General features: G+C 37.4%; 1 protein-coding gene and 1 long non-coding RNA gene across 4 annotated transcripts; one reads left to right on the forward strand and one right to left on the reverse strand.

The window, feature by feature from the left end:
• MAT2B (methionine adenosyltransferase 2 non-catalytic beta subunit) lies at nucleotides 1-23,574 on the forward strand. 3 transcript variants are annotated; one of them, XM_060634945.3, is made up of 8 exons: nucleotides 2,427-2,597; nucleotides 8,878-9,072; nucleotides 11,394-11,508; nucleotides 11,698-11,850; nucleotides 14,739-14,932; nucleotides 16,271-16,384; nucleotides 17,011-17,182; nucleotides 22,590-23,574. In XM_060634945.3, exons 1-7 carry the CDS (start codon nucleotides 2,535-2,537, stop codon nucleotides 17,179-17,181), a joined length of 1,005 nt encoding a protein of 334 aa, XP_060490928.1. In that variant the 5' UTR covers nucleotides 2,427-2,534; the 3' UTR covers nucleotide 17,182; nucleotides 22,590-23,574. The 3 variants fall into 3 exon arrangements, with proteins under 3 accessions (XP_060490930.1, XP_060490928.1, XP_060490927.1); XM_060634947.2 differs by lacking the exons at nucleotides 2,427-2,597; nucleotides 22,590-23,574 and adding an exon at nucleotides 1-165 and having other exon boundaries at nucleotides 17,011-17,936; XM_060634944.2 differs by lacking the exon at nucleotides 22,590-23,574 and having other exon boundaries at nucleotides 17,011-17,936.
• Nucleotides 159-2,335, reverse strand: LOC145715656 (uncharacterized). Its single transcript, XR_014138046.1, has 3 exons — nucleotides 2,065-2,335; nucleotides 984-1,788; nucleotides 159-775 (listed from the first exon to the last, which is right to left on the reverse strand). It is a non-coding gene; the product is annotated as an uncharacterized LOC145715656 (long non-coding RNA).
• Nucleotides 23,575-25,531: the final 1,957 nt, after the last annotated feature.

Consider the following 25,531-nt stretch of genomic DNA (forward strand, 5'->3'; position numbering starts at 1 on the left):
ATGCTAATTTAAAAGGTCGAGTGAAGCTGAAGCTCACGTTTTTCCGTGCCTGCGCTCTCTTCAGGCAGAACAAAGACCCAGGCAGAAGCGGCAGAGACTCATCCCAAGTCTGTTTTCCTGAGATATTTTGGAATCATGCCTGAAATGCCGGAGGACATGGACCAGGTAAGAGCCAGATATTCAAGAAATGAAGCATTCTGGAGTTAGTTTCTTTTAAAAGCATCCCAGTGAAACCAAAAAGGTGTGTTAAAAGAAGAAAAAAGAAACGGGGTGTCATTCATTTCTTTAAAACATGTAACTTTGGAACATGGAAGAATAAACCAAGTTTAATTATTGACCCTGGGAACCAGGTTATGGAGAGCTCAGCTAAGACTCATTAATTGACAAAAATTAAATGCAAAACAGAACAGCAGCTTCATTTACCACATTAAATGCAATGATGTAGGTGAAGGTTCTATGTAACTAAGGATTTTATCAGTAATTGTGTGCTCCAGCCTTTCTTTGTCTTAGCATGAACTGAATCTGCTAACATAACTTTTAGCTCCAGGCTGCTCTCTTTAAATTTATAGACTTAGCCACCATACGTACTTGGATATTGTCTACAACAATGGCATTTTTGTTCACAAAGAAACTTTCATCTTTAAAGAGAATGATAAAAAACTATACATGAACATATACCTTTAGAACTATATGCAAGTTTTACCTGGGAGCTATCAGACCAGGTTCTCAAAAGTAGGTGAGAAAACTCTTGTTCCTAACTCTACACAAGGCTGCTCTGCAAAAAAATAAATAAATAAATAAATAAATAAATAATATGCAATGAAATCTTATTCATATTGAACACTTTTTTTATTAATAGAAAAATTAGGTTGCATCGCAACGTTGTATCTAGAAATTAAAAAAAAAAAACAAAAATCTCCCAGTTTTTAAAGGAGGAGGATTAGGAGGATCTTAAATTTGCCTCTCCTACCTCCCACCCATACTCACCTTTCTCTTTGCAGATTATGAATGTTTAATGCTGGGACAGTCCTCTCAAGGACTGTCTGAATAATGCTAAACTGATTAAGGGTAGCAGCTTGCATAAAAATAAAACTCCGAAAACGAGGGGCCTCAGGTTCTCTTCCCCCACCGTTCCAAAAAAAAAAAAAAAAAAAAAAAAAAAAAACCAAAAAACTGTTAACACGAATAAAGAAATGAGTTCTTGTTGGGGGGTTGGGCAGAAAGGAAATTCACGGGGCTCAGACAAAGAAAAACTTTTTCAAAAGGCTGCTTAGTCTTTGGCTCTAAAGTAAACTAAAGGGATTATGAAAAGAAGCCCTTTTAAGAAAAATCCAAGCATCGGTCACACTTGTGAGAGACTTTTCAGTTTTGGTATCGTGTATATCTGAATAAAGACACTCGGATTGGAGCGGTGAAATGTTGGTGAACCCTACAGGGTCTATGGCGGGTTTTTTCCTGAGTAAATTTCTCAGGCATTCCAACTGATAGGCATTTTGCTGTTTTGAGCTAGGAAGGAAACCAGTTGCCTGAGAGGTCGTTCTCAACACTTAGATATGTTGTTTCTGATTTGTTACTTTTAAGAAGTCATACAGGTGGTGGAAGGTCCAGACATTACTCTGTCTCTTGGTTTCGTCCTTAATTTACGATGGTTACGGAAGCCAGGCTGGCGTAGCCTGACGGGGCAGTTCCTAATGTGATGCTTCTCAAAGGTGGTCGGTGGGGTTTTGACTCCTGTTAAATCCACTAAAATGTAGAGTCCCTGGTTTTATATTACCGCAGATTTTCATTCTGTAAATACAGGTAAAGTCCGAGAATCTGCGTTTTGAAGAGGCACCCAAGTTATTCCTCCCCTTACCCTCCTCTTTTGAACTAGTTAAAAATAGTTTGATTTATTTGGAATTTGACACATACTACATTTTAGCATCCCAGAACGACAAATGGGTTGTTGAGGTTGTTAATGATTCAGATGCCAGGACTTGTATTTTTATTCTTCGTCTTTCTAAATCTCTGTAAAAAACATTCCTAATGCTGTACGTCCACTGTGCTCCCTCCTTCCCTTCTTACCTAAACACACCCCATGGCTTTAAAATGTTTTCTCCTACTAAACGTATTTCATGCTCAGTTGATTCCCATGCACTGCGCAGTCTGCAAACTTGAAGCCTCAGGCGATCCAGTTTAATCCTTCCCTAGTCAAGAAGAGAGACGAAGAGAGAAAATAGTACATAAAATAAACAATCTTCCCCAAAACAAAACTTGTATTCATTGCTTAAGGCCAAGGCCTTTGTTTTGTGTATCCCTTTAAGAGTTGGGGGGTGGGCTGGCTGCGTACAGGACGCTGCCCGGCCCCTTTCGGAGGCATTCACGGAATGTGGCCAATCATCGGGCGCGGCCTTGGCGGCGGAAGTCGGAAGCAGTGAACAGGGGGTCGGCCCGGACCTAGGGAGGCGGGCCGAGGGCGAGGAAGCTGCGGCCCGTGGCGGTCCTGGGCTGGAGGAAGTGGCGGTCGCTGCGGCTGCGGCGCAAAGACGGCGGGCATGGTGGGGCGAGAAAAGGAGCTCTCTATCCACTTTGTTCCCGGGAGCTGCCGGCTAGTGGAGGTGAGGGAGTCGACCTGGGCGTCTCTTGCAACGGGGAGTGCGGAGGGGGACGAGCCAGGTCGAGGGGGAGGGAGGGCTTGGGTGGTTTTCCTTGCGCCTCCTGCAGCAGTCCTAGCCCCCAGCCCTGAGTCGTCTCAGCACCTTCCTAGCTCCGGGAGGAGAGGGCGGCGCCACCGAGTTTGTTTACCTCGGCGCACACCCGTTTGTGTTTGCTCTTCCAGTCCTGCGGCAGGAAACGAGTAGGTCGGTTTCACTTTCTTGTCTTCTGTCTCCCCCTCCCAGCAACGAAGAGGCGTTTTTCTGAGCGGTTTCGATTTTGGTTTTATCTTTCTGAATTTCTTTTTCATTCTTTGTTCATATCCCTCGATCCTACCAGTTCTTATGTCTGAGAAAGTAGGGGAAAGTGGCTTTTCAGAAATAGCAGTTTTAGAGATGACAACTTACTGAACTTTTAAGTTTTGTGCAAGGCACTGTATTAGGCACTTTACATGTATTATTTAATCGTCATAATTATGAGAGGATTTTTGCTCCATTTTACAGATGAGAAAATTGAGGCTTGTAGGGTGAGTCCTTGGCCCAAGTTCATTAAGTAGGCTTGGAACCTACAAATCTCTTTCACTTTCTCGGGCTTTGAACCGCTACAGAGATTGCAAAAAAGGAAGGTTGTTACGGTGGGAGAGCTATCCCAGGTATTGCGCTTTCTCCATTCTCTCTCATATTTCATTACAGGCCTCCCCACATTCAATCCACAGAACTGCTAGAATTTATCTAGCAGTGGGGATAAAAAGAAATGTTAATGCCTAGACCAATGTCTTATGAAAATAAGAGACGGTATGGGAGGTGGCTGTTTTTGATAATGCAGAATTTTTATGCTTTCAAGATACAGCATAGTTAGTGTTTCTAATCACTTTGGGATTTGGGAGGTTAAGTTAAGTTTACGTGTTGTTCCTATGTGCTCCTAAAAGTACTGAACACATAACGTTACATATTGTTTACATATATATGCATACGTGTATGTAAAGCTTAATCTTTTTTTCACAGTGGGAGTTCTGTAGACTAATGAAAATAGGTTTTCAATAGGTTTTCATGATTTCCTTCATTAAAAGTGATACAGACTAAATCTTTTTTTTTAATTGTTTTTTATTTGAATGTAATCTGTACATCCATCAGGGCCCTCTAACTCACAGCCCCAGATTCAGATTGTATGCTGTACAGACTCAGCCAGCTAGGTGTCCCCACGCTAAATCTTGACACATACTTGCTGCTCTCTCAAAACATACAGAATTAAAATTCACTTGTGAGAATGAGGACTGCCTTGCATATTGTGTTGGAGAAGACAACTGTACTGGTACCTGTTTACACTGTCTTGTAGGACAGTAATAGGGTAACAGTAGGAGTTAGACCAGTGTTACCTAGGTACTCAGGGGATCTTGAGTTAAGTCTTGAGTCCAGTACAGTCTACTCAAAAGATCTGCCTCCAGGGGAATGTTGTATGAGGATCGGGGGGGGGGGGGGGGGGGGGGGGGGGGGGATGGGAAACTGCCAAATTGAAAAGGTTCCAAATAGCAAATATTATGTTTACCACTAAAACTTAAGAAGATCTCTATTTAGATGTTAGTCTTTTGCTAAGACATTTTTAGTGGAAGTTAATGCAAGTATGCTAAGGTAGAAATAATTGTCCCAGAGTACTGTGGCCATTTGGAAAGATCCATTTATCTCATTACCTATAGTTTGTTAGCACTTGATTAGGTAGCATAATAAAAGTGGTAGTTCTGCATTTATTTATATGTATTTAACTTTTCAAAGAATTTTTTGATGTCTATAAATCTGGTCACTTGAAGTTCTGAACTTGTAAGAGTTTATGCAGAGTGTGGCAAGTATATTCAGAATAACAAAGTGATGTTTGATACTTTACACATAAGATCATAAAAATTAAGAAAGTAAATTTTTCAGGCAGATGATTTTTTTGAGCTGTTTATTGTGGTTTTGGGTTAACTAGAAAACTTTTTATTCTTCATTCTGAGTTCCTTGAAGTGCATGGACATTTCTGTGTTTAGCAGGACTAAAATATTTTATGGCGGAACAGTCTAAAATAATTTTTTTAAGGAATATTTCTTTTCTTTTGAAAATAGAATAATCAAAACTGCTTTTAAAAAGCTTCAGGTAGATTTCTGATATAGAAAGTCAAAAATAGAAGAGCTATTTTTGTTAGGCGTCTTTTAATTTCAGAGTGAGGCATATTTTATTTGCTAACAACCAATAAATTTGCAGTCCAAATGAAAAACCTTGTCTTGGCTCTTACACTGGTGACAGAAGGTGCTCATTGAGTCTCTAGAAAGAACTCTGTGAAGAGGAAAAATTACTTTAAGTAAATGAAGCTCCTTTCACTCCTTTCAGACTCCGTCTACTCTGTGTTGAGGATAATGTGGAAAATGTTAAAATTGTATGAGGAGCCTTAGTCATCTTGTCCAAATGAGGAATTCGATCAATAGAGATTTCAGTAACTTCCCAATACCATATTTTGTGGCAGAACAGTTAAAATTTAATCATTATGAAGTCAAATAGAAGGTCAAAGGATTAAGACGCAACTCTGTATATATTTGGCTTGGACCATAGAAGCAAGTTCTGGTCCCAACCTTTCCCGTTTTCCATACAACCTTTAACATCTCTAGGCTTCAGATTCCTCAGTTTGGAAATACTTACATGTTTAACAAGGTTATCTTATGATCAAAAGGTATGATATAGGCTTACATAACACTAAATAGTTTTCAAATACAAGATAGTGCAGTATCATTTTTGTTTTAGGAAATGCTTGCACTTCAGATCTCTGCTATTGTAATAAAGAAAATTCTTGAGCATTGACATCTGACCGCTAGGTACCATGGACTGTTTTTCATATTTTCTTCTAGGGACCATACAAGTTACCCCAGAGGATAAGGATATAAGGTGGTATTTTTTCCTCGTAACCTCATCCCTTTTTTGAAGTTAAGTGTATTGAATTCCCAAAGAGCCTTGCTGTGCTTGTAATTTAATACTACTATATTGCATCAAATCCAAGATGTATTTGATTACAATATCATCTGGGTTCTTGTTTTAAGATGCACTAAAAAGCAAAAAACACTGCAAGTCTAGGACAGTAATAAGATGCATCTCTATTTCATTCATTTAACAGGGATGTTAAAATGAGGAAAAAGTGTGTTTCACAGAATCAATGCAGTATGCAGAGATCTGAATTCATTGTTTAATAACCTTTGTGGAATGTGTGATGCTTGTTCTTTGACTTTTTGTTGTTTTTCTTTTTTCACGGGGGAAGAGAGAAGGAAAGTTTGTTGTTGCTTTTAGAAAGATGACAATATTTGGCTTGTTTGAATAAGATAAATTCATCTTTAGGAAAACCTTGGATTTTCCCTGGAGTTCAAGATTACATTTCTCAAAGTACAGTTCCCAAATCACCATCATCAGCACGTTCCTGAGAACTTGTTAGAAATGTGAATTATCAGGATTTACCTCAGATGTACTGGATCTGAAAGCCTCACTCATGATTCTTATCTACAGTAAAGCCTAAAAACCACTGACCTAAGAACTGTTCTATATTCCTTTGCTTCTATAAAGTGAAGTACTAAAGAGTGAGAAACTCTGAAGAAACCAAATTATAGCCACTTTATAATATTTTCCCAGGGATCTTTATGGTATTCTGTGTAAATGGTTTTCTGATTGTATCTACTAGACTTGGCATGTTTTATCTTCTTAACAATTCAGTCTTTGTAGAGCTGTTTTTGTGCCAAAATTCAAAGAAAATATTTTGTTGGCTGAAATCCTTGTTTTCATAGATCAGTTGGCTTAGAGCCAAGTTTTACACTAGAGAGCCTAGATGAATTTCACTTCAACTTTTAAAATGTTTTGAAGTTGGTTGCACTAAGGAAAAAATATCTTCAAGAATTTACCTTTTGTACTGTTTCTGTCCGCCCTTTCATTTCAGGTTTTTCCCATGGTATAAATAGATAATTTTGGTGGCCTTTTTTTTTTTTTTTTAAACTATAGTGCCAAGTTATTCTGCTGACATAAGGGCTAAAAAAGAAAGATCTTTAGTTATTATAAGCTTGTTTAAAGTTTTTGACAGCTCAGAATAGATGACTATAACAGCACTTGAAATAAAAAGACCTCAAATTGATAAAACTGTAAGAAATTTTTTTTTTTAAGTAGGCTCAACATCCAACATGGGCTTGAACTCACAACCCTGAGATCAAGAGTTGCATGCTGTACCAACTGAGTCAGCTGGGTACCCCTAATAAAACTTTGTTGGTGTTTGTTTATTTATTTAGTTATAAAATTTTTTTTTTTAATGTTTATTTGTTTTTGAGAGAGAGAGTATGAGCAGGAGTGGGGCAGAGAAAGAGAGACAGATGCACAGAATCAGAAGCTGGCTCCAGGCTCTGAGCTGTCAGCACAGAGCCCTACGTGAGGCTCGAACCCACGAACCATGAGATCATGACCCGAGCCGAAGTCTGACGCCTATCCACCTGAGCCACACAGGCGCCCCTGTTTTTGTTTTTTTAAATAGTAAATGTTGATTTTATTCATGAGTCTGGGAAATTTGATGTTACACGTCTTGGGAAGAAGGGAAGTTCTTTAAACTGCTTTGGAAACAACTTATTTTCTAGGTAGTTCCTTTTAATTTCATTGTGTAAGGAATTTTTTCTTTCACAATAGCAACACAGATCAATTTAAAATATTTTAGTTTATTTTTTTTTCTCATCTGTTAATTTTTTTGTCCTTTTGTCTGTTAGGTTGTTTTTTTTTTAATTTTTTTTTTTTAATGTTTTATTTATTTTTGAGACAGAAAGTGACAGAGCATGAGCAGGGGAGGGGCAGAGAGAGAGGGAGACACAGAATCCAAATCAGGCTCTAGGCTCTGAGCTGTCAGCACAGAGCCCGACCTGGGGCTCGAACTCACAAACCACAAGATCATGACCTGAGCCAAAGTCAGACACTCAACCGACTGAGCCACCCAGGCAGACCCGTGTTAGTTTTTTTTTTTTTTTTTTTTTTTTTTTATTTATATATTTTTGAGTGGGAGAGAGTGTGTGAACACAAGTGGGGGAGGGGCGCAGAGAGGGGGACAGAGCATCTGAAGCAGGTTCTGCACCCACAGCACAGAGCCAGATGTGGGACTTGAACTCAGGAGCCACAAGATCATGACCTGAAACTGAGCCACTCAGGTGTCCCTGTCCTTTTATGTTAGTTTTAACAGGTCTGTTAAGATAAATTTAGAGTTAACTCAGGAACCTTTACTGATTAAATTTAGAAATGGTTTAATTTAAACCATTGGTTAAAATTGAATATTTGGTTTGGTTAAACTCAGAATATTATTACTATTAAGACCACATTTTTTTTTTCCTCCACATAAATGCCTGTGACATGTGAATTCCTTAACTCAGACCTATCAAATTTGATAAATCAATGACATGTGAAAGAAAAGTTGAGGTTACAAACTGAAGACCAAAAAATGTCAACTTTTGAGTATATTGTTGAATACAGCCAAATAGTTCATCAGGCCATAAAAAATAAGTAAGCTTCAAACTAATTGTGCATTTTATAAACTGGAGGATGTAATTAAAATTGCTGTTTGTTCATTTTGACATCACTCATCATTAAAATAAGATTTTCCATTATCAACATAAGAAATCAGGGCACCTAGCTGGCTCATTAGGTAGAACATGTGAATCTGGATCTTGCTGTAAGTTTGAGCCTCACCTTGGGTCTAGAGATTACTTAAAGATAAAATACTTTTTAAGTTTATTTGTCTTCAGAGATAGAAAGAGTGTGCTCATGCAAGCAGGGGAGGGACAGAAAGAGAGAATCCCAAGCAGGCTCTACCCTAAGTGCAGAGCCCAGTGCAGGGCTCAAACCCACAAACTGTGATACCATGACCTGAGCTGAAATCAAGGGTCAGGCGGTTAACTGAGCCATCCAGGTGCCCCCAAAATAAAATCTTTATTTTTTTTTCAAAAAGGTGGGGGAGGGGGTGGAATTTAATTGACTAGGTATATCCTTACAGTATCATTTTGGGTTCTTTTTCATGGATAGGATTAATAAAACTTTTAATAAGTGATATAATTATTGATGCAGTTTGATTTTTATTCTAACTTAAGAGTTGTCTAATAGATGTAGGACATGAAGCTAACTTCTTAGACTCAAAGTATTTAGTGAGCAATGATGATGACTGATTTCTTAGAATATTTTCAAAGTGAGTAATCTTTATCCTTCTTCACTTTTTTAGGAGGAAGTTAACCTCCCCAGTAGGCGGGTTTTGATTACTGGTGCCACTGGGCTTCTGGGCAGAGCTGTGTATAAAGAATTTAAGCAGAATAATTGGCATGCCTTTGGCTGTGGTTTTAGAAGAGCAAGACCAAAATTTGAACAGGTTAATCTTTTGGATTCTGAAGCAGTTCATCACATCATTCATGATTTTCAGGTATGGTTGAGTCTGTTTATTTTAGCACATATATAAACTATGTTAAGAATTGTCTGGATGATTTAGAAATTGTTCTTTTCTCAAGGAAAATACTGTACTTAAGCTGTAACCTACTAGGCAGCAATAATATACAGTTGACCCTTGAACAATGCAGGGTTTAGGAATGCTGACTCCTGCACAATTGAAAATCTGTATAACAGGGGCACCTGGGTGGCTCAGTTGGTTAAGTGTCCAACTTTGGCTCAGGTCATGATCTCACAGCTCGTGAGTTCGAGCCCCGTGTCGGGCTCTGTGCTGACAGCTCAGAGCCTGGAGCCTGCTTCCCATTCTGTTTCTCCGTCTGCCTCTGCCCCTCCCCTGCTCACACTCTGACTCTCTCTGTCTTTCAATAATAAATAAACGTTTAAAAAAAAAAAAAAAAAAGAAAGAAAATCTATATAACATTTTACTTCCCCCAAACTTAACTGCTAATAGCCTACTATTGACTGGAAGCCTTACTGATAACTCAGTTGATTACACATATTTTGTACATTATATGTGTTCTATACTGTATTCTTACAATAAACTAAACTAGGGAGAAGAAAATATTACTGAGTAAATCATAAGGAAGAGAAAATACATTTAAAATACAGTACTGTAGTTATAAACAACAACAAAAAATCAGCATATAAGTGGATCCATGCAATTCAAATCCATGTTCAAAGGTCAATTGTGTAGTGCACTTTTTTTTTTTATAAGCATGCAAAGTATATGTAGTCCTTGAAAAGATTAGGTTGAAACATAGGTTGACAAAAGTTGGAAATATGAGCATTTTATAAAAAGCTTATGTTTGTTAAGTACTCTTGTTAAGTACCACTTTCTATGCAAATGCTTTTTTAATATTATCTGTAAACCTTACAGCACTGCAAAATTGATACTATCATTTCCATTTTAGAGGTGAAAAAAGCTCAGAGAGGTTAAATAACTCTTAACCATTGCCATAGAAAAGTTATGAAAAAAATTTATATTCTATTCTACGTCTGATCAAATTGAGAGTTAAAGTTCTTTTCAGAAGTATGGTCCAAGAGACACTCACATCAGAATCACTTGGGGAACTTATTCTTTAGGTGTGTCTCACTTCCAGAGGTTTTAATTCAGTAAGTCTATGGTGGGGACCAGGACATCTTAAGAAGCACCCTGGATTATGCACATTGAAGTTTTAAAACAACTCCAAAGGTCATGGTTCCTCTAACAGTTGTTGAGGAAGGAGATCATTTGGTATGTTTGTACATTAGCCCTGTGTGTCAGTGGTTTTACCAAATCTTAACCTTGGTTCAGCTTCTCTGGGAAGTAGATGCCCCATGCATTCCTCAATCTTTAATTAAAAACATAATTTTTTTTTTTTTTTTTAATAAGTTCTAGAGAGCGCCTAGATGGTTCAGTTGGTTAAGCATCTGACTCTTGATTTCATCTCAGGTCCTGATTTCAGGGTTCATGAGTTCAAGCCTCCGAGTCAGTGTCTGTGCTGCACGGAGCCTACTTGGAATTCTCTGTCTCCGTCTGTCTATCTGCCCCTGTCCCTCCCCTGCACCTTCATATTTTCCCTCTCCATCTCCCTCTCCCAAAATAAACATTAAAAAAAAAAAAAAAAAATAGTAAGCTGTAGGCCCAATGTGGGGCTTAAACTCACAAACCCAACAAAATCAAAAGTTGCATGCTCTACCCACTGAGCCAACCAGGCACCCCCCATTCTATCTGAAATAGAAATGTACTGAAATAGTCTCCTTACATATCTGTCTTTTTTTGTTGTTTTCTACTAGATTATGAAATCCCTGTTTCTTGCACAGTGTTTAGTATACAGCTGACATACTAACTGATGAACTGGGAATTTAGTTTTTGTGGGTAGTTGACATTTGTTAAGTGGTCTAAGAGATTTGAGTTTATGAATTTAATTTGAAATTTGTATTCTCCCTTTAATGTAGATTTATTAAGTATTAAGGTCATATTAATTACATTAATGTTAGCTCTTTTCTCCGACCCACATTAGAGGACAAAGCTTATTTTGATTGAGAAATAATAGTTGTTGACACTGATTTTGGTTTTTCTCGGGATTACTAAATTGCTCTTTGCTTTTCAGGGCCTATATATGTATGTTAAGGAAGTTGGAAACTTGAAAAAGGAAAGCATGACAAAACTACAATAAAAATTACAGCGATTCTTTAGTTGAAGGAATGTTGATTTAACAAACTTTTTTTTTTTATGAATTGAGTTGCTGTTGGAAGGCTGTAGCACCCCTGTTTTATTGCTTATGGTTTAAAAATACATCAATGTTTAACTTCCAGCCCCATGTCATAGTACATTGTGCAGCAGAGAGAAGGCCAGATGTTGTTGAAAATCAGCCAGATGCTGCTTCGCAACTTAATGTGGATGCTTCTGGGAATTTAGCAAAGGAAGCAGGTAATGATGACTTTATATAAAGTCTTCATGAAATATTAAATAATTGCTGAGTTTATAAAGATTAAAGTTGCGTAGATTGCTTATAAGAGGTTTGTTTTATATATGATGAATAGCTGTTATGAATACCAGTACAGAGTAATGTTGTGTAATAATTTAATAGGTGATTTTTTTCATGTCTTTCTTTTTTAGCTTTAATTGGAGCATTTCTAATCTACATTAGCTCAGATTATGTATTTGATGGAACAAATCCACCTTACAGAGAGGAAGATGTACCAAGTCCCCTAAATCTGTATGGCAAAACAAAATTAGAAGGAGAAAAGGCTGTCCTAGAGAACAATTTAGGTAAGACACAATTTCTTTAGCCTCTGATTGCTTTGAGGAAATGATATGACATCTATACAAACATGTTTTTTAGGGCGCCTAGGTGGCTCAGTCGGTTGGGTGGCCTACTTCAGCTCAGGTTCTGATCCCATAGCCCGTGGGTTCAAGCCCTGCGTCGGGCTCTATGCTGACAACTCAGAGCCTGGAGCCTGCTTCAGATTCTGTCTCCCTCTCTCTGCCCCTCCCCCACTCAGTCTGTCTCTGTCTCTCAAAAATGAATAAATGCTCAATAAATAAGTAAATAAATAAAATATTTAAAAAAACAAATATGTTTTTTAAATTTTGAAAAAATTGAGCATAAATCATTGGAGAAAGAAGGTAGTTAATAAAAAAGAAAAATAAGAATTTTAGAAATCATGAAGAATTTATGAATTTTTCCAGACTTTCCAGTGACAGTATATACATAAATGTCATTTTATAGGGGCACCTGGTGGCTCAGTCCATAGAACATGTGACTCTTGATCTTGGGATTGTGAGTTCAAGCCCCACATTAGGCGTAGAACTTACTTAAAAAAAATATATTATTGTATAAAGAAAAGAAGTCTTAATAGTATAAATATTTGTAACCTACTTTGAAAAAACAGGTCAGTATCATTTCTCCTAGATTGAGGTATTTGGGTTTTTTTGTATGGTTTTTATTTTTATTATTTATTTTATTTATTAAAAAAATTTTTTTTAATATTTATTTTTGAGAGAGAGAGAGCATGAACGGGGAGGGGCAGAGAGAGAGGGAGACAGGATACGAATCAGGCTCCAGGCTCTGAGCTGTCAGCACAGCTGACATTATTTTATTTTTATTTTTTTATTTTAGAGTTGGGGAGAGAGGCAGAAAGAGAGAGAGAGAGAGACTCTCTTTTTTTTCTTAATGTTTATTCATTTTTGAGAGAGACAGAGCATGAGTTGGGGAGGGTCAGAGAGAGAGAGAGAAACACGGAATTTGAAGCAGGCTTCAGGCTCCAAGCGGTCAGCACAGAACCCGACGTGGGGCTTGAACCCAGGAACTGTGAGATCATGATCTGAGCTGAAGTTGGATGCTTAACCAACCACCCTCTTCCTTTTCAGGGCCTACATATATGGTAAGGAAGTTTGAAACTTGAAAAAGGGAAGCAAGAAAAATTACATTAAAAATTACACACACATATATTTATATATATTACAAATATTATATATTATATATATATTTGTATATATTTTATAATGAAAACCACATTAAAAATTACAAATATATATTTATGGATATTTTTATGTATTTACATATATGTGTGCGTATATAGGGGGGGGGGGGAGAGAATGAATATGAATCATAAGCAGGCTCCAAGCTCAGCACAGAGGGTTGATCCCATGACCCCAAGATTGTGACCTGAGCTGAAATCAGAAGTTGGACGCTCAACCCACAGGTGCCCCTTTAGGGTTTTAAAAAGAAGTCAAGAGCAGAAGTTCTTTTATAACGCTGCCTCAGAGAAGCACCAGATGTGGTTAGGTATGGAAGCAATTTTTGTGAATTTTTAAAAATGTATGGGTTTTGTTTTATAACCTGGTTCTCCCCCCATATTTGTATTTTAATACATAGTGAATCATCTCTGGGTTATCTTTTTCCTATCAATGGCTGTATAGTACTTGATGTAATGATTCCTTGCACTGCCCTAGACTGTACGGTCTTTGAGAAGCATCCTCTAATATAGATTTCCAGGATATATATTTTTTTAATATTCTAAATTATCATGCAGGAATCATCCTTGAATGCATTTCTATACACAGTTATCCAATATGTTGATTTAATTAAAAATACTTTGTGGGGTGCCTGGATAGCTCAGTTGGTTAAGCTTCCAACTTCTGCTCAAGTCATGATCTCCTGGTTCGTGGGTTTGAGCCCCGTGTTGGGCTCTCTGCTGTCAGTGTGGATCCTGCTCTGGATCCTCTGTCTCCCTCTCTCTCTGCCCCTCCCCACTTGTGACCTCTGTCTCAAAAATAAAATAAATATTTGAAAAAAAAATAGTTTGTTAATTTTCAGTTAAGGTGTTAATTATCCAGTCTGTTGTGACAGCTCATTAGGGACCAACATAAAATCTAAATATATCATAATTCCTTACTCAGTGGTTTCAAGAATTGAAATTCAAGAATTGGTTGAATTCGACCCCAGAATAGTTTACTATGCCATTTATCTTTTAACAAGAATGTTCTTACATAATTACAATGTAGTTATCACACTCAGGAAATGTAACATTAATATAATGTTATACTATACATATTGTTTATATAGGAATTTTCCCACTTGTCCTAATAATGGCCTTCAATGCATTTTATTTCTTATTTTTTTATTCTTTAATAAGCCAAAGATCACTTACTGTGTTGTCATGATCGGTTGAATTTCTTCATTACTAGGATTGTTGAAAATAACATATAAAAATACCCCAAATGACAGAGACCTTTAAAAATTCAGTATTACATATGGGGCGCCTGGGTGGCTCAGTCCCTTGAGTGTCTGACTTCGGCTCAGGTCGTGATCTCATGGTCTGTGAGTTCGAGCCCCGCGTTGGGCTCTGTGCTGACAGGTCGGAGCCTGGAGCCTGCTTCCCCTTCTCTGTCTCCCTGTGTCTCTGCCCCTCCCCTCCTCATGCTCTGTCTCTCTGTCAAAAACAAATAAACATTTAAAAAAATTAAAAAGAAAGTATCATATTTGTTAAATGGGCCTTATTACAGAGAAGCCATATGTCATTTTGGTACTTTGCAAGTTTCCTACAGTCTAGTTTAAATCCGCATACTTTTCATTTTATATCAGGACTTAAGATAAGAAGCAGTCAGCTTTAAAAGATTTTTTTAAAGAGTATCTTTTTTTAATTAATTCGTAGGAGCTGCTGTTTTGAGAATTCCTGTTTTGTATGGAGAAGTCGAAAAGCTTGACGAAAGTGCTGTGACTGTTATGTTTGATAAAGTGCAGTTCAGTAACAAGTCTGCAAACATGGACCACTGGCAGCAGAGGTTCCCCACACACGTCAAAGATGTAGCCACTGTGTGTCGCCAGTTAGCAGAAAAGAGGATGCTGGTGAGAATCTTGGGAAGGAAGAACTTCTGATTTCCACCATTGAGTGAAAGTCACAGTGCTTTTGCTTTCTTTGCTAATATTTCTGTCTTTTTAAAGTGATGGAAAATCATTGAGGTTTTTTTTGTTTTTTTATAAGTTTATATATTTATTTTGGGAGAGAGAGAGATCGCGTGCGCACAAGTGAAGGGGCAGAGAGAGAATCCCAAGCAGGCTTTGCACCACCAGTGCAGAGCCGGATGTGGAGCTTAAAATCACGAACTTCGAGATCATGACCTGAGCCAAAGTTGGATGCTTAACTGCCTGAGCCACCCAGGCGCCCCTTAAATAATAGTTTTTAATTAATAATATAAAGAAACAACTGCAAGTTTTTATTTAAAATTTTTAGAACGACAAAGAGACCAAACAAAAGTGGTTTGCAGTAGTAGGCTATATTTATAAATAGTAAAAATATTATGCTCTTGTGTTTGAATTGATTTCTCATATACTATGGACCCTGTCTGTCATTCTTTTATTGCAAGATGACTAGAAACTTGTATTTTTTCTTTGGATGACAAAATAATCTAATGTCTTTAAGACGTTACTCTGTTTGGGGCACCTGACTGGCTCATTCTGTAGAGCGTGTGACTCTTGATCTCAGGGTTGTGAGTTTGAGTCCAATGTTAGGTGTGGAGATTACTTAAAAATAGAATCTTTTAAAAAAAAAATTATTTTGTTTAAGATCTGTGTAGTGCCAAAGAAGAATGAATCTACATAGGAATTTATAATTTCAGCCTTTTTAAGAATGATTTGTAATATTTTTAGATATTAGGAGTTAGTTTTAGACATGAAAAAGTCGGAACTAAATAGAGTATTAGTATTCATAGAAAGATGAGACTGATTTATTTTAGAATAGTAATAAGTTTGTCTATAGTTTTTTAACACATAAAAATTTGTATTTTAAATATGTACTATACTAGTATTTAATGATGTTATGACTAATTACCTGAAAATGATTCTTAACAGTTTTGGTTTTAGCTTCTTAGAATAATTAGAAATACTCATTAATTGGGCCTGTTTCCATAAAAATCTGTAATCATTTTTAGGATTCCCACTAAATAAAATTGGAGTCATTTATATTTTTATTTAAAAAAATTCTTAAGCCTAAATTCAGGAAATTACTTCTCATGTTTAGCTGGGTATATTTATAGGAATTTGATTTTAGATACCTTGTGGAGAGCATTCCAGAAAGGAGGGATGTGTTTCAATTCTTGGACCTGTTAAATTAGCTTTTCTGTCACACCTACCATTCCACTCAGCTGAAAAAGTTGATCCTATTTTGAATTCTTGTGTCTTTATTAGGATCCATCAATTAAAGGAACCTTTCACTGGTCTGGCAATGAACAGATGACTAAGTATGAAATGGCATGTGCAATCGCAGATGCTTTCAATCTCCCCAGCAGTCACTTAAGACCTGTAAGTACATGGCATTTTGTTTTGTTTTGTTTTGTTTTATTTATTTAAAAAATGGGTTTTTTTTTTTTTAATGCTTATTCACTTTTGAGAGAGCATGAGCGGGGGAGGGACAGAGATGGGGGGATGCAGAATCCGAAGCAGGCTCCAGGCTCTGAGCGCTCAGCACAGAGCCCGTTGCGGGGCTCGAGCCCATTAACGGTGAGATCAGGAACTGAGCCGAAGTTGGACACTCAACTGACTGAGCCACCCAGTACATGGCATTTTAAAACCTCACTTGTTGAAAGCCCAGATCTGTCACGATAGTATGTATTGTTGATACAATTTTTCTTGTTGCTTTAAAAATATTGAAGGACTTTATTTTCTAGTACTAATTAAAGTTCACTTTGCGTGTTTGCTGGTGGCTTATATTGTTACTTATCTCTAAATCATCATGTACAAGGAAGCCCATGAGTACTGGTGAAGTTTATAGAAAAAGTATTGTCTTAATTGTTTATTTGTATATTTTTCAGTATACAATCAGGAATCAGACAGATTTGCAGTAAGGACAGAGTCAAATAGAGAATATAAAACCTCAACATGGGCTTTTTACTTATTTCAAATATTTTTGTTTCTGTTTTTCTTTAAAGATAACTGACAGTCCTGTCTTAGGAGCACAACGTCCAAGAAATGCTCAGCTTGACTGCTCCAAATTAGAGACCTTGGGCATTGGCCAGCGAACACCATTTCGAATTGGAATCAAAGAATCACTCTGGCCTTTCCTCATTGACAAGAGATGGAGACAAACGGTCTTTCATTAGTGTATGTGCAGTTTGCTTTTTTTTTTTTTAATTGAGAAGTACAGTATGTGGCACTTTTTAAAGAAAAAAGGAAATAGTTTTGTATGAGTGCTCTTTAATTGTGACTCATGATCTTTCAGGTAAATGATGCTCTTGCACTAGTGAAATTGTCTAAAGAAACTAAGGGCAATAATGCCTCATTTGAAGTAATGATTTTTCTGTTTATCATTTTGTTTGCTCTGGCTTAACTTTGAGTATAGTAAATTATGATTCTTAAATATTTACGAGCCAGGATGAGACAGATCTACTGTAGACTTTTTCTTGGATGAAATGCATTGTTCATTCCTATAACCTCTACATTTTCAGGACTTTTGCAACTGTCGACCCTTTTATGTTTTAAAGTGTGTTAAGCAGTATGAAAATCATTGGTGTTCATTATTTGCATTGCTTGAGCTCTGATCAAAATGTTTGAAGAAAGAAACTTTATTTTTGCAACCTAAGTGCAGTTTTTAAGCTTGAGATGTTTCAACAAGTTATGTGTAATTGGAACTCCTGCAGCTTGATGCCTCCTGCTTTTGTAGCAGTGTATGGTGAGCACTTGATGGGGAGAGTATGTGTGAATGTGTATGTATTTTTTTAATATGTGTAAAACTGTCCTTTTCACTCCATGTCACTAAGTGATATTTCATATCTGTGGTTATACTAATAAACATGGGCCTTGTAAGTCTTCGGGGCCATTCACGAATAATAATAAACATGTACTGCTGGCATGGTAATGCTTAGTTTTCTTTTATTTACTTTTTAAATGTAAGGACCGCACATCTAAACTCATTGTTATTTTGTTGCTTGCATTTTTAAAAATTACGTTCTTGTGTTAAATCTGATGCAGATAAGAAAATATAGTTACTATCGAAGTTTATAAACCAATAACGAACACTGGTGAACTCACCACTTGAGATGCAGAATGTTACAGATATTGTATCTACTTTTGCCAACTGATTGTTTTTTAACTAAACATAACTATGTAATCTTGCTACATATTTACATAGAATGTTCCTTCTGAGGAATACAGAGTATTTGAATGTATTATCTATACTAAGTAGTATTCAGGTGACCTTAGCCTCAAGGATATTTTTGGTCCTTAATAAGGATTCAGAATGGTGGAGTGACTTGTAAATGCCTTGACTTCAACTCAAGAGTCAGTGCAAACCCTGGTTTAGATTTTCTGATTTCGCTTCTAGAATATCCTTTCCCTAGGTTATGATCGTATCCTTCATTGGACAAAAAGTATTTGTTTCTAAGTTCCTAATTACTTAGAGTTTTAGTTTAGAGAGAATCCGGTTTGGGTAATTTGGTTAAAGCACCAATTCCCAAACCATGTTATATTTTCAAATTAGGAAATTTTAGAGATATCTGACCCCTAACCTGGACCCACTGAAATAGAATTTCTGGAATTGAGGCCTGCTAATCTAGTTTCAAATTTTCCCTGGATGCTTCTAAAGTAGCCAGCCTGGCACTTAAATTTAAGCACCCACCTAATTAAAGCATTTTTTTTGTTACTTTCACAAAGTACGAAATTGAAAAGTTTCAGAGTAAAAAACCTTTCTCATTCTTCTTTAGCTACTGACTTTCCATCTGTGGCGGAACCCAATGTAGATCAGATCCTTGTATGTTTCTGCAGACACTCTGTATCTGTAAGAATACACTCACTACCTATGTGTGTGTACATACATGTATGTAATCGTCCCTTCCTACAAATAGTAGCTAATACACATTTTTCTGTACTAAATTAAAAAAAAATTAATATGTCTTTATTCTATATTATAAAGAATGTCTATATTTGGTTTTGTTTTTGTTTTTTTTTACAATTCACTGTGAAATTTTGATCTTTTTTTTTTTTTCTAAGATTTCATTTTTAAGCAATCTTTACGACGTAGGGCTGAAACTCACAGCCCTGAGATCAAGAGTTCCATGCCCCTGCCGAATGAGCCAAGCAGTTCCCCTGAAATTTCAGTCTTAAGGAAAAGTTGCCAGAATAGCACAAAGAAAGTCTGTATCCCCCTTCATATTTCCCAATTATCAACATTTAGCCACATTTATCCTATCATTTTTTCTTTCTCTAACACAGAGTATGGTTTTTTCCTGAACCATTTAAGAGTAAGTTGCAGACATGCCTTTTAATCATCCACTTAGTATCTAAACGTCAGTGTATAATTTCTAAAAATCAGAATGCTCGTCTACTTAACCCCATAATGTAACCTTCAAAATCAAGAAATTAATATGGATACATTATTACCCAGTCCACAGACCCTGTTCACATAAGTTGTTCCCAGTAATGTCCTTTATAAGTCTATCCAATCTAGGATAACTCATAGTATTTCTTACCGTTTTTCAGCTTCAACCTGGAACAGTTCCTCAATGTTGTTTTCTCTTCATGATCTTGACTTCTGACATCTCTCCGTATAAGAAACTAAATTCACATTGATACTTCCAATGCCAATATTGCCCCACAGGGTTTATTTTAGCTTTCTTTTTTTTTTTTTTCCTGTGTTTGTAGCTCCATTCTCTGACAGAAACCTAGCTCCACTGTTCTTAATATGCTTACTAATTGGCTCAAGTCACCTATAAGAACCATTCTTCTGGGGGTGGCTGGGTGACTCGATTGAGCGTCCAACTCTTGATTTCAGCTCAGGGTCGTGATCTCGCAGTTTGTGAGTTCGAGCCCTGCATCCCTCTCTGTGGTGGCAGCACCAAGCCTGCCTGGGATTCTCTCTCTCTCCTCTCTCTCTCTCCCTCTATCCAAATACATAAATAAACTTAAAAAAAAAAAACAACACAATTTTTTTGATTAGAACAATTCTGATCACACCAAGTTCTTCTGCTACCCTCATCATAGACCTCTATGAGCCAGTTGCGCATGCCTGAACTCTAGGCCATGCCTGTTGGAGGTCACCCCGTCCCTCCCCCAGCTGATGAGGCACTGCACCAACAGCCACAGAAGTACCACGTACATGCAGAGCACCAAAGAAGGAACTAGGTATTCTTCCATAGCCATATATATTCCATTCTATCAGTGAATGAACCAGAATTGATTTAATCTGTTTCTTGATGATGTGCTATAGGTTGTCAGAATTTTAGAGCATGCCTTCAGTGAGTCCAGTGTATAAAGCACTTAAGTTTGTGAGACCTTCTTTTCTACTATATATCCACAGATTATACCTGTAAGCCCACAGGTATATTCTGCAGGTACCGGATATATCAGTCTGTGGAATAAGAATACATTCAGAAAAAATTCATTACCAAAATAGGAAAAGAGCTTGAAATGGATCTGAGTGTATGAAGAAAAGTGGAAATAGGAAACATCCAACTGTCCAATAAAACCTTTAGGAGAAATTACTGTTGGAGTCTAAATTAAATTATCTCTTTGAAAATCAAATCATACTTAGCAGTAAATAAGCCAGATTTAATTCAGTTGTGGAGGTTAGTCAAGAGAGAATTTTCTGGCTTGAGGGCAGTATTAATGTAGATGAAGAGGAACCTTCAAATCTGGATTTCAATGTGGTTCTAACACTTGCTCCTGTCAAATTATTTTTCCTTTGAGTTCCAGTTTCTTTTTAGAGTTAAGTGGGAATAATACCACCTATTTCACAGGTCTGTTGTGGAAATGCTTAGAGCACAGATAATTAGTAAAAGCAGCAGTGGACTCAACCAAGTCCCTGGGGGAAGAGCTTGGGAGTGTGTGGAGGAACCTGTGCTTAGACACTCTGTCAGCTGCACTTTCTGACATAAGACATAGGAGTTTCCCTCCAGAAGTAGGATTACGAGTAGTTTTTTCTTAGTGATTTTTTATATTTTCCAAATTTATATAGTGAGCATATGCTTAGTATTTTGGAAATACATTTTAAAAGATTTTTTTTTTTTAGTTTATTTATTTTGGGGGTGGCACGAGAGACAGAGAGAATCCCAAGCAGGCTCATATGTGCTATCAGCCCAGAGCCTGCTGTGGGGCTCAGTCTCAGAAACCTTGGGACCATGACCTAAACCGAGATCCAAGAGTGGATGCTTAACTGACTGAGCCACCCAGGTGCCCCTGAAAGATGTTAAATAAGATAAATTATTCTTGTACCCTGTTTAGTGTAACAGCTTCTGAAGTTCTGTATTTTGCCACACAAATGCAAAATACTTGAATTTATATGTACTTAATTATATCTCTGGAAATTGGATAAGTTAAAATTCCTGTATTTGCAGTTGATTTATTTTGAAGTTTTTTACTTAAAGTAGGCTCCATACCCAACGTGGGGCTTGCATACATGACCCTGAGATGAAGAGTTCATGTTCTACCAACTGAGCCAGCCAGGTGCTCCCCCTGTCCCACTTTTTAAAAATTGTTGTGGGGTGGGCTTTTTTTTTTTTTTTTTTGCAATTGGCTTAATATCAAAAGATGGCCATAAAATTGCTCAGCTCATTGCCACAATTGTTTTGCTTTCCATGGATCCCATCTTCATTTTGATTTTAGACAAACATACAACATATTGAATAATTTTAATTTTCCCCCAGTTAACTCAAAAAAAGCAGCCTTTGAAATGTAAACTTGGTATAGAGGTTTCAAAATGTTTTTGTTTTTTGTTTTTTTTTTAAGTTTGTTTAATCTCTGTACCCAATATGGGACTTGAATTCACAACTCCAAGATTAAGAGTCATATGCTCTTGTGACTGAGCCAGCCAGGCGTCCTGGTTATAGAATGTTTTAATGTGAGATGCTAAAACTTACCCAGGATAAGTTAAACACTTGGGCATGTTGACGGTCTGGGAATAATTTTTTATTCTCTCCATCAGGCTTTATGTGCTTAGTACATACTAAGTTATTGGATAGTTGAAAGGGTGATGAGGGTTCTGGCCTTTGGAAGTATTCTAGAGGAACTAGAGGACAAGGATGGATGATGGAAAAAAGTCTGAAATGGCACCGTTGTCTGTCTAGTTTGATTACATCTCTCAGCAGCATGAGGGATAATCATCTTTAAAAATGTCAAACTCAAAGCATTCTTCATTACTGTTAGTGATTCATCATAGATCCATCACACATGATCCACTTAAGTCAGCTAAACCAATTTAAGTTAAGATCATCTCCAGGTACAGATGGGCTTAGCAGGCCCAGGTTATTTATTTAAAAATTTGAAGGGTTAAGAAACCTAGATACGAACTTTGGTAAATAGATTGGTTTCATCCCAATCTTAGAATTTACATTAAATTGTTCTAAATTGTGATAAGACATACATACAAAAGTGCTTAAAATGTGTATGCAGTTTAAAGAATAATGATAAATACCATACACAACAACCCAGGTTAAGAAATAGAACATTACGGATCCCTTAGCAAGTCTCTTATACAGTAGTCCCCCCTTATCTGCGGTTTCGCTTTCTGTGGTTTCAGTTACCTGCAGTCAACCGCGATCCAGAAGCAGATGATCCTCCTTCTGACATATGGTCAGAAGGACAGTAGTAGCCTAATGTTACGTCCCAATGCCTACGTCATTCACCTCACTTCATCTCATCACATAGGCATTTTCTCATCTATCATCACAAGAAGAAGGGTGAGTACCGTACAACATTTTGAGAGAGAAACCACATTCACATAACTTATTTTACAGTATATTATAGTTCTGTTATTAGCTATTGTTAATCTTTTACGTTGCTTATTTCTAAATGAAACTTTATCATAAGTATGTATGTATAGGAAAAACTATATAGGATTCAGTACTGTCCACTGTTTCAGACATCCACTGGAAGGTCTTGGAACGTATCCCACGTGGATAAGGGAAACTACTGTATGCCTTTCTCCTATTCTACGTGTATTAGGGTTCTCCAGAGAAACAGAAACAATAAGGTGTGTACATATGTTGAGAGAATTTATGATAATGAATGGACTCTACGATTATGAAGGCTTGCAAATTCAAAATTGGTAGGGTGGACTGGCAGGCTGGAATCCAGAAGAGTCAGTCTTTCAGTTTGAGTCCAAAGGCAGTCTGTTGTAGTACCAGAAAGAGCTGATATTGCAGATAGAGTGTGAAGGCTGTCTGCTGGTCACTTGAATTGAGGCCCACACACATGATGGAGGGCAGTCTGCTTTACTCACTGTCCACTGATTTAAATATTAATCTCCTCTAAAACACCCTCATAGGCAGCTCTTTCTGCCCATGGGTCTTGTCCCCCTGCTTTATTAAAATCACCTTTTTGCACCAAATAAATAAATAAATGAAATAAAACACCCTCCCAGAAACACCTAGAATAACGTTTGCTCTGGGCACTTTGTGGCCTAGACAAATTGTCACAGAATTAACCACTACAGTGCCACTTCTCCTTCCAGAGTTAACCATTATACTCACTTAAAAAAACTTTTTTTTTAATTGTGGTAAAAATACACATAACACAAAATTTGCCATCTTAACCATTCTGAAGTGTATAGTTCAGTAGTGAAGTATATTCACCAACAAAGTTATAGAACTTTTCCATCTTGTAAAACTGAAATTATGTCCATTAAACAACTTCCTGTTTCCTTTTCCTCGTGGCCCTGGGCAACCACCATTCTACTTTCTCTCTTTATGAACCAGACTATTCTAGGTACTTCATATAAGTGGAACCATGCAGTATTTGTCTTTTTGTGACCAACTTCTTTCACTTGGCCTAATGTCCTCAAGGTTCATCTGTCATAGACTCTAAGTCTAAGTTCTCTTTTGGCCACCAGAAGAGTGGACTCAGGATTAAAGCGAGAGATGGCTAATGTCCGGGAAAAGACAAGAACCCTGAATAAGGGTCCTTGCCCCGTTTTTATTAGGATCAGAAGGCTTACAAACATGGCGATGGACGTGCACAAAGGGACAATGAATCTGTGAATATTAACTTGTGGATGTGAGGGAAAGGGGATCTTGAGGATATTTGTGGTTAGGGGTTTGGGTTAATACAAAACAAAATCCGGGCGCTGGGCAGTTGGGAGGAAGGTTGTTCACAGCGGACATGAGGTAGCACCTCTGTTTATCTTAGCTAGATGGGGATGAGACAGATAGGGGATATAACCTCAGGGTTGACAAAGCACTTTTTCTTTTGTTAACCATCTCCGCTCTGGGCTGCTTTGCCTGCAGCGCAGCGGTCCGGTCCATAGTTTAATTCACCAATTTACCTAACCTGCCCCTATGCTACTGTGAAAGGAACTTTTCTGTTATAGTACTAAATTGGGGGTACTTCCACCCTGAACATCTAATCTTGTTTATTTCCTATACCTGTGTAATGGGCACCTTTGTGCCATTTCTATTTCAGGCCTTTGCCTCTCCCTCTGTCTTTTGGGGGCTCTGCACCCCCTCCCTATTTTGGGTGCCTTTGCACCTCCCTAATCCTGGCACCCTTGCACCTCCCTATTCTTGGGGTGCCAATCTGGTTTACCCAAACTTGGGTGTGAGCATTTTATGACTTTGTATTTCTTTATGCCTTGTCAACCCATTGGTGTAAGCCCAGGGGATTCCTAAGCTTATCCCCCACATTCAGCCATGTTGTAATGTGTCAGAATTTCTTTTATTTTTAAGGTTGAATAATACCCCAATGTAATGTATATGCCACATTTTGTTTATTTATCCATGGATGCTTCCAACTCTTGGCTGTTATGAATAATGCTGCAGTGAACGTGGATGTCCTGTGTTGCTTCAAGACCACGCTTTCACTTCTTTTGAGTACATACTGAGAAGTGGAATTGCTAGATCATATGGTAATTCTGTTTTTCAGTTTTTTGAGGAGCTGTCATACTGTTTTCCATGGTGGCTGTGTCATTTTACATTCCCATCAATAGTGCACAAGATTTCCAATTTCTCTCTTTTTTTTTTCCCAAAACTTATTTTCTGTTTTTTGTTTTGTTTTGTTTTTAATCTTTATTTATTGAGAGAGCAAGAGCAAGAAAGAGAGTCCCAAGTAGGCTCTGCACTGCCAGTGCAGAGCCCCTTTCGGGGCTTGATCTCAACTGAGATCATGACCTGACCCAAAATCAAGAATTGGGCACTTAACCAACTAAGCCACCCAGATGTCCCTGGAAGCCTTATTGATAACACAGCCGATTAATATGTATTTCGTATGTTACAAATACAAACATGTATGTTACAAACATGTATGTTACATGTTTTGTATACTGGATTCTTAAAATACAGTAAACTAGAGTGAACAAAATGTTTTGTAAATAATGAGGAAAATATATTTATAGCACTGTACTTTAAAAGCTATAAGGGAAGCTAGCCTTGGGGGCTGGTGGTGGCACTCATAACTACCCAGGAATTCACTCACACCATCCTGTTCTACTACGTTAATTAGATCTTGGAGATTCCATAATTAGTAATT

Source organism: Panthera onca, chromosome A1, assembly GCF_046562875.1.
Source record: "Panthera onca isolate mPanOnc1 chromosome A1, mPanOnc1 haplotype 2, whole genome shotgun sequence".
Taxonomy (NCBI): Eukaryota; Metazoa; Chordata; class Mammalia; order Carnivora; family Felidae; genus Panthera; species Panthera onca.

Excerpts from the sequence above, each read along its gene's own strand:
- MAT2B (XM_060634945.3), top strand. The coding sequence starts at position 2,535 with ATGGTGGGGCGAGAAAAGGAGCTCTCTATCCACTTTGTTCCCGGGAGC. Across the intron at positions 2,598-8,877 it reads GGAGCTGCCGGCTAGTGGAG|GAGGAAGTTAACCTCCCCAG; the intron begins GTGAGGGAGTCG and ends TCACTTTTTTAG. Across the intron at positions 9,073-11,393 it reads ACATCATTCATGATTTTCAG|CCCCATGTCATAGTACATTG; the intron begins GTATGGTTGAGT and ends TTTAACTTCCAG.